The 9,159-nt window shown below is 45.9% G+C and overlaps 1 protein-coding gene across 4 annotated transcripts in view; it reads left to right on the forward strand.

Annotated features, from left to right (window-relative positions):
* The window catches only part of LOC122527326 (dedicator of cytokinesis protein 3), a 48,956-nt gene extending 39,867 nt beyond the window's left edge, over positions 1-9,089 (forward strand). Inside the window, exons 5-18 of one of the 4 annotated variants that reach the window (XM_043651399.1) lie at positions 1,391-1,475; positions 2,188-2,646; positions 2,691-3,002; positions 3,088-3,292; positions 3,402-3,584; positions 3,652-5,362; positions 5,479-5,496; positions 5,595-5,757; positions 5,833-6,270; positions 6,365-6,506; positions 6,582-7,257; positions 7,367-7,728; positions 7,964-8,307; positions 8,392-9,089. In XM_043651399.1, coding sequence (XP_043507334.1) covers positions 1,391-1,475; positions 2,188-2,646; positions 2,691-3,002; positions 3,088-3,292; positions 3,402-3,584; positions 3,652-5,362; positions 5,479-5,496; positions 5,595-5,757; positions 5,833-6,270; positions 6,365-6,506; positions 6,582-7,257; positions 7,367-7,728; positions 7,964-8,307; positions 8,392-8,559 — 5,266 coding nt within the window. In that variant the 3' untranslated portion in view covers positions 8,560-9,089. The remainder of the gene's footprint in view (positions 1-1,390; positions 1,476-2,187; positions 2,647-2,690; positions 3,003-3,087; positions 3,293-3,401; positions 3,585-3,651; positions 5,363-5,478; positions 5,497-5,594; positions 5,758-5,832; positions 6,271-6,364; positions 6,507-6,581; positions 7,258-7,366; positions 7,729-7,963; positions 8,308-8,391) is intronic. The other 3 variants (XM_043651401.1, XM_043651402.1, XM_043651403.1) reach the window with 3 other exon arrangements.
* The last annotated feature ends 70 nt before the right edge of the window (positions 9,090-9,159 follow it).

Genomic DNA, 9,159 nt, shown 5'->3' on the forward strand with positions numbered 1-9,159 from the left:
TTACAAGCATTGCTTGGGTCTGTATGTATCAAAACTTGAAACTTAATTTTCATTACAATGTTACGCGTGAACAATGTGTAAAAAAAAAGAAGAAAAAAAGAAGAAAAAAAAAAAGCTTTATAAGAGCTTCGTTTTTATTTTCACGAAACAAGCAAACTGTTTCAAGCAGCATGGTACATTCATCAAAATGTTTTCAACAAATATTCAGATACTCCACGGTCCACTACATTTCCAACGAAGTTACACAGTTACACCACAGAATTTCCAGGTCAGCGCGAATTATGCTAGTAGCTCGACGCGTTTCCTTTCAATCAATCGGGCTATTTCTGCGACGTTCTAGCTCGTTTCGTAACATCCTCCGGCTTGTCTTCGCCTCCTTTGTCTCTCTCTCTCTCTGTCTCTCTCTCTGTGGCGAAAATTTAACCCCGAAAAAAACGCCCGTGTCCATCGGAATGCAAATTCTGTGGGACAGAAGCGCGTGCACGCGAAAGGAGAAGGAAAAGCGAGTCGAGCGGAGTCGAAACGCGCGCGGCGTATGGCTGCATTCCTGCGAGGTGAAGGGGCCACGCGAGGACCCTGGCGAGTAGCCGGGCCTGTAGGGCCCCCGATGCGTTCGAGAACACGTCGGCCCTATGGCATGCGGCCATCCGGGGTCATGGGAAGTTAACTATACCGCTCCGTCACTTCAGAAACTAAACTTCGCGAAACCGACGCGATGCCCGGTTTAATTGGATCGCGCTACCCTCCCCCGTCGATCATGTCCGATGATGGTCCTTCAACCCCTTTTTGCTAGGCCTCGTTCATTGAAGATGAGATTCGTCCGACTCCACCGGATAGAGTCTTTGATATTGAGGTACAGAAAGGTAGAAAAAAGATCTTTGACTTCACTTTGCGCCTGTGCGAATGATGTACAGCGAAATGCACTTAGCGGGGAAGGAATTTTTACACGCGCCTGACTGATCTCGTCTATCTTAAACACGGAGCGTTCGTTTCGTTGGAATTTCTGAATTAATTTTAACTTGGATATGTTGACTGTCTGTCGCTTTCTACTCCGTGGTGATTGCACTACGTTGAATAAAATTATCCTGTGAAAAAAAGGAACCAGTTCTGAGTCGATATTATCATTATCATATTTCTGACAAGGCTCGAGCACTTTGCCTCTTCTTAGATCTCAAATTTCTGTTCCGTCGGCCAAAACTCGTGTACTTTCGAGCCCCGATCAATTTCTGAATCCTACTGTGCGCATATCCTTTCCATTGTAAAACTATGTACATACATATATACATACTCTTCGTCCACGATAATCTAGTTTTAGTTCAAACAATTAAAATTTTTACGCTATTGCTCGTACATTGCAATAGTTAACCACGCGACACTTTTAACGTTTCAGGAAGCTGGGATTGGACCTGGTACCACGTCAGGGGGCTCACATGGTGGATCCGGATACCATGTCACTCGTGGAACTCTATCACGTGGTAATTACTACGATACAATATCCCGCGTAATTAAACGCGTGAAAACCGGCCCAATAAACGTAACGCTGTGCGCCAACATTTTTCAACAATTTTTCAACCAACGCACGCAGTGGCAACTCGGTATCGATTGAAAAAAAAATGGTAAAATTGCGTTAAAGAGAGCTCGATACTTCCAAAGGGATGGAAAGAGAGGGACGGAGAAAGTACTCGAGCGTTTCATACCTCGCTGTAACGCGTATCGCTGAAACTCATTGAAATTCCAGTCGGACCACTGACCATTTCGAGCACTCCGCAAGAATTGGAATGAAGCTCTGGCTTTAGGGATGCATTCGGTGCACGCGCGGGTCACGGCATAAAATTTTCAACGTTCGATCGAAATTTCTATATTTGTAACTCCGCTGGTTTCGATATCTCGTCGCAAAGTGGAATGGATGTTCACTCCTCGAATGTGAACGAGAAATCAGTGTGTAATTCAGTTACGAGAAAAAGAGAAAGACGATGGACTCTTGAACAATTGAACTGTGCCGTGTGCCTATTTTTTAATAAACCGATCGTTCCACAAAGGACTTGGCAAGTGCCACTCTTTTCGGCATTATTCGAGATTCGTGCGTCGTCGTTGCAGATCGATGAAATTATCCGGATACTTACGATAGTGTGTACGAATCGCGGAGAGACGTTTACGCATTCCTCCCTTACGTTTTATCGATTTCAGCACGTTCAGAGCGCGGAGAATTCACAAGGGGCGTCGGCTAGGGGAACTCTCAGGCGGAAGGAGCACCGAAAGGTGCTGACCCATCATCTTTACTTCTGCATGAGGGATTTCGGCCACTCGATCGGCGAGGACACAGAGATCTACTTCTCCCTGTACGACGCGAAGCGAAATCAATATCTGAGCGAGCGTTTCCTGGTTCGGATCTCCAAGGAAGGGTTCTCCAGTTTCATAGAGAAAATTCACAGCAACTGTACGATCTTCACGGACCTCGGCAATGCAGACCTCAGCAGAGATCTTTACATGGTCGCGCACGTTATGCGGTGCGGGAGAATGTTGTACTCGGATTCGGGGAAAAATAAAACGGGGACCGCCACGTACAGAAGGCCCCACGGTGTCGCGGTGCTCTCGCTTGCCGAGGCCACGCAGGATCACACCGAGGAACTTGAAATGACGTTCAAGGTAAGCTGTACAGCGTCGAACACGCGCCGAGAGATTATAAGTAGCATTGTCTCAAGGTGTGCCAAGGAGAAGAAAAGGAGTTTCATCAGCTGCACGAGCAGATCATCCGCAACAACAAGTGTTCCCCGCTTCCGGGCCAGCCTAACTACGGCATAGTGGTTTCGCTGCGCGTGCTACACGGCGAGCTGTCCCAGGTTCGCGAGGAGAATCCTCTGCTTTTCAAGAACATCTGCCTGACGAAGAAGCTCGGCTTCTCCGACGTGATTATGCCGGGTGACGTGCGAAATGACTTGTACCTGAAACTGGAACGCGGTGAGTTCGAACGAGGTGGGAAATCCACGGGGAAGAACATCGAGGTATTTATATTTCATCGATATTGTGTAATGAAAGCTGTGGGTTCGACTTGCAAGGAAAAGTATAATCTACGAAATCGTGTCGTAGGTGACGATTTTGGTTTTGGACGCGGACGGTCAACCACTGGAGGAATGCTTGTTCGGCGCTGCTGGAATGGAGGGCAGCTCTGAGTATCAAAGTTTGGTTATATATCATCACAACAGCCCGTCGTGGGCCGAGACGGTTCGATTGGCGATACCTATAGACAAGTTTTATGGAAGCCACGTCCGCTTTGAATTCCGGCATTGTTCCAGTAAGCTGTTGAAATTCCTTCGCACAGATTAACAGTTCTTGGCGCGCCGAATATGCAGTTCTCATAGTTTTTTTTTAACTTTCCTTGTTTTTTCTTTTTTTTAACGCAGCACGCGAAAAGAACGATAAGAAATTGTTCTCCTTCGCGTTCGTGCGTCTCATGGAACCTGGAGGAGCCACGCTTCAAGACGGCCCTCACGAGCTGTACATTTATAAGTGCGAGGATCGTTCCAAGTTGGATTCGTTGAGTTACCTCACTTTGCCCAGTAGTGCTCGGGAACCAAACGCAACAGGTAAAAATATTCTTCTATATATGAGATATCTCGAGACTTAACTCTCATCTCTCGTTCGGTTTCTCAGGTTCGCCAGCATTCTCCAGGTCCCCGAAGGAAGCCGTGTTCGTTCATACATTACTTTGCAGCACGAAACTGACGCAAAACGTCGACCTTCTGAGTTTGTTGCAGTGGAAGGCGCATCCCGAACGAATTTCAGAGGCTTTAGGCCGCGTACTGCGACTGGACGGCGAGGAATTGGTCAAGTTCCTGCAGGACATTTTGGACGCTCTGTTTTCCATGTTTCATACAGAGGACGGTAACTCCACGGCTCATTCGGGTTTAGTCTTCCAAGTGCTCGTCTCCATCTTCAGCCTTCTCGAGGACTCCAAGTTCGAGCATTTCAAGCCAGTCATGGACGCTTATATTTCTGGTCATTTCGCTGCTGCGCTCGTGTACAAGGGCCTTCTAAGCAGCGTGCAACATTGCGCGGATTGGGTGACCGCGGCGGAGAAGCAAGAGCCTATAATCAAGTGTTTCCGTTCTCTGGAGTACATCTTCAAGTTCATCATTCAAAGTCGCCTGTTGTTCGCTAGAGCAACAGCCGGCCAGTACGAGGACAGTTTCAAACGTGACCTGTACTGCGTGTTCGCCGCGTTGAACAAGATGCTGGGCATTCCGTACGAGATGGTGCTTCACTCTCAGATAGCTTTACTTTACTCGATCTCGGCAGTGTTCGAGCAACTAGTCGCTGTGTTGCCAGTCCTCGAGGTGGCGAAACTCACTTGCACGATGCTCGACTCGGTGCCAAGGGAGCCACCGTTGCAGCTCACGCAAGCCAAATTAACGGCCATCAAAAATCTGACTACCTCGTCGTTGTTCCGCGAGGACGACGAGAGCAGGAACCTGCTGTTGGTTACGATGTGCCGACACTTGAAAGTTCATTTAGTCAGACGAGAGGAGCTCAGATCTTGCACGGAGATTCTGGGAGAAATCCTCAGCTTTCTGCACAAAAGGGGGCGAGACACGAACAAAGTTAACAACTGTATTCAGCACGACGTCGAAACTCTGTGTCTCTCTATCCTGGACGTACTGATACAGACCATTCTGATTGTAATAAATACCAGCGGGCCCGTGTTGGGCTGTCTGGTAGCTTGCTTGATAGGATTGCTTCAGCTTCTAGACGAGTATCACTATGCTCGACTTTGGGAGGAGCTAGCTCACACCGGCGAGCAGAAACCCCTGAAGAACTTTCTACTAAGAGCTTTCCTAGTTCTACGCGACCTCGTCAAACAGGAGGTGTTTCCGCCGGATTGGCTGGTAATTAGAATGCAAGCGAACAGCGTTATCTTGAAGTCACTGCAGGAACTCGCTCAACCTTTGAAAGGTAGCTTCGACTCGCAACTCTGGTCCACGTACTTTAATCTAGCCGTGGCGTACCTCACTCAGCCGTCTTTGCAACTCGAGCAATTCACCGAGGTGAAGCGTGAAAAGATCGTCGAGAAGTACGCAGACATGAGGGTGTTGATGGGCTTTCAAATACTCTCCATGTGGACTTACTTGGGCGACCGTAAGCTGGAGTTTATTCCTGGAATGGTAGGCCCATTCTTGGAAGTTACCTTGGTTCCCGAAAGCGAACTGAGAAAGGCCACGTTGCATATCTTTTTCGATATGATGGAATGTGAGCAACGAGCTCGCGGTAGCTTCCGATCCGTGGAATCGGAATTGATCGACAAACTGGATATCTTGATCAGCGAGAATAAAGGTGACGACGAGTACAGACAGTTGTTTAACACGATGTGAGTGGTAATTTATTCTCGTGAGAATGTTTCTGATTAAAAACAAATCTGTATTCACGAATCTATTCGTTGGCATTAGTAGTAATTTATTTCATTTAAATTTCATGCTGCGTTAGGGAACATCTTAGCGCTGTGTAAGTGCATCATTCAGATTCGCAACTGAACTACACACAGTTTCACACACACATACACACGCACATGAATGAAACATTTAATTCATTTCTGTCCGCAGATTATTGGACAGAGTTCAATCGGAAGATCCAGCCTGGAAGGACAGCGGAACTGCATTCATCACGTCAATTACGCGTTTGCTGGAAAGATTGTTAGACTACAGAAGCGTGATTCAGGGGGACGAGAATCGCGACAAGCGTATGTCGTGTACTGTTAATTTATTGGTAGGTGAGAAACTTCGCATTTGCACGGAGAGAAGCGAAGATCAAAGTAATGACTCGTCACCGTCTTTTCTTCAGAATTTTTACAAAAATGAATTCAATCGTAAGGAGATGTACCTGCGTTATATTTACAAGCTTCACGACCTGCACTTAGCAGCCGAGAACTATACAGAGGCTGGATTCACAATGAAATTATACGCCGATCAGCTTGGCTGGAGTTCCACAATTTTACCTCCTGATCACTCGCATCCTCAGCAGCCAGAATGGCAGAGGAAAGAAGTTCTTTATCACAAGATAATTCATTACCTGGATCGAGGCAAATGTTGGGAGAAAGGTATCCCCCTGTGTAAGGAATTGGCAATGTTGTACGAGACCAGGTTGTACGATTATGCGAAACTCAGCAACGTACTCAAACTGCAAGCCAAATTCCTGGACAACATATTGACGCAGCTTCGGCCAGAACCAGAGTACTTTAGAGTAGGATTTTATGGTCTTAGTTTCCCTCTCTTCGTTAGGGTAGGTAATAGTTTATAAAGAGGATGAAATTTGAATCAGATTCGATTAATGAGAACGCGATTTAATCCCCAATTTGTTTGTTATAATTCTGCAGAATAAGCTATTCATCTATCGCGGTTTAGAATACGAAAGAATAGGGGCATTCACGCAACGACTACAGACTGAATTTCCAAGCGCACAAATATTAATGAAGAATTCGCCACCCGACGAGAGCATCCTCACCTCCGAGGGACAATGTAAGTTCATTCGTTGCTCCGCCTTCCAATTAACAGATCGCGGATGCTTGTAACGCTTCGAACGCAACATTTCAGACATACAGATTTGCAACGTGAAACCGATCCCGGAGGAAAATAGTCTAGCCTGTCGGGGTGCAGAAGTGCCCGAGCGAGTGGTCGCGTTTTATTTGGTAAACGACGTCCGGAAGTTTATCTTCGATCGGCCACTTCACAGAGGACCGGTCGATCGCGAGAACGAGTTTAAATCTCTCTGGATCGAAAGAACCACGTTAACCACCGAGGAGAAACTACCCGGTATACTTAGATGGTTCGAAGTGATCGAGAAGAGATCAGAGTTACTAGCTCCTGTGCAATACGCCTGTGAAACTATGCTGAGCGTGGAGAGAGAATTGAGGAGACTTGTTGCACAATACACTGCCGAACCTAATGGAAACATTAACCCCTTTAGCATGCGACTCCAAGGCATCATCGACGCAAACGTAATGGGTGGTATCACCAAGTACCAAGAGGCTTTTCTCACTCCTGAATTCGCCAGACAAAATCCGGAAATGGTCCCGCACGTAAACAGACTGAAGGGTTTGATCCTTGATCAAATGAGCGTTTTGGAGGCTGGATTGAATTTACACGGGCAAATTGCACCGGCTGGCGTGCAACCGCTGCATAAGAGACTCAATGAAAGATTCACGCAGCTGAAACAGGGCCTCGGTCCACTAGCAAGACAAAGAACAATTCATCAGGACAGCATTGTCAAGTAATTAAAAAAATTGTGCATTTTCCTTTGTGCTTGCAAATGAACTTGCAACAACATTCTCGACTTTGTACTGGATTTGAATCTTCGTGTTCATTTGTAATTTCCTTAGTTCACCGTTGCCTCCGTTGCCCGTTAACGAGAAACAACGTCCAGCCACGTTGGAAACGGCAGGTTGCAGAACCTCTCACGCGGACAGCGACGGCCTACCCGAAGACGAGGGTTTTTACACAAAAGTAGACGGTGGACCGCCACCTATACCGCAACGGGAAGTACGGCCACGTTCGGTGGGTTATGGCACCACTCCACCCAGACCCACGCATCAGAGATCTCTGAGCAAGCCGTTAAGTCCGAAATTACCATTGAGACATTCTCTGCCAACGCCAACGGACGGAGTGGATCAGACTGGTTTGAGAACGTCATGGAGTGAGCCTGGCCCTGAACCAGCGCCACCTTTGCCTCCTAGAGGTTGCAGTAAGTGTTCCTTCGAGATATAATTGAAATTTATGAGCCATTCAGATCTTGCAGATACAGATGTTGAATTTATCTAATAATTGCGCAACACTGTACAGCGATGAGAACATTGTAATTATACACGTGGCTTGGAAGAATTTGCGACTCCTTGGTCCACGAACCACGTTGCAGTTCTCTTGATTCGAATTTCTGTGTCAACAGCTGCAAGAAGCCAATTGAAAATTTCATGTTACAGCGCCCGACAAGAGAGATTCGAATACAAACATCGTAGTACCACCCGCGCCACCGAAGCGTTTAGCGTACAAACGCAACACAGAATGGAGCACAGACGACGATTCAGAAGCACAGAATGAACCGAACGATCTTCGCGACAGCGGCATATCGACTGCTAGCTTATTAGATTTCCAATCGCACTTGACTAATTTGAACAACCTCGGTTACGAGGACTTTGAACCACGGGCAAGGTGCAACGACATTATGAATATATCACCTCCGTCTGTGATAAACGTGTTGAACGTTTCTACTGGAAATTTCGCGAGCGGTACATTTCAGGGATCACATTCCTTACCGGGTCAAGAGGTAATTGTTTCTCTGCCAAAATTTCGATTATTCGTTTCACACGTTTGCGTTTTACGTTATCAACATTATCGTTTCACGTTTTAGGTGAGTCCACCGCCAATACCACCGAAAGCACATCAGGACACCCCATCGGCCCCATCAACCTTGGAAAGAATATCGAATCGCTCGCAGTCTCATGGCCATTCGGAAAATTATTCCGTACCGAAGCTCCAAACGTTGTCTATGGCGTCTGACACTGAAAGCACTGTGTAGCAATGACGATGAATTTCCTAGTCTTAGCAGTTAATTGTGATGTGCGTGTGCCACAGTCAAGCAGATCCAATTGTAAAATCGTGCATGAATAGAACTTCGATAACTCATTGGCAAACGCATAAGTAAGAATTGAATTCTGATTGGATTTGCACAGCAAGATTTCTGACATTTGCACATCATTTTATATATATATATATATATATAATATACATACTTATACCTTATTGTGCGTAAGAGAATCTCTTATAAATGCTCGAAATGAAATCTTCTAATGCGTAACTTGACATGGATTACATTTATCTGTGTATAACGTACCTTGGTAGAAACATGATATCAAAATGCTGAGTATGAGTAAGACTTGTCGATAATGTCTCGTTAATAAATGCTCGAAAACTGTCTGGTAGAGCTCGGCGATATCGCAATGACTTTATGTTAAACACGACGATCTTCCGAATATTAACCTACACTATATTTTGTAATTTATTTATATTTTCAATGAGAATAAAGGTAATTTTTATCGACGATATTAATTACAGAGCCGCGCAAACGCCGTAGTATTTAATAAAAGAGAAAGAGTAAATAAACGGGATATAGAAAACT

This window comes from Frieseomelitta varia, unplaced genomic scaffold (assembly GCF_011392965.1).
Source record: "Frieseomelitta varia isolate USP_RPSP 00005682 unplaced genomic scaffold, Fvar_1.2 scaffold_215, whole genome shotgun sequence".
NCBI classification, from domain to species: Eukaryota; Metazoa; Arthropoda; class Insecta; order Hymenoptera; family Apidae; genus Frieseomelitta; species Frieseomelitta varia.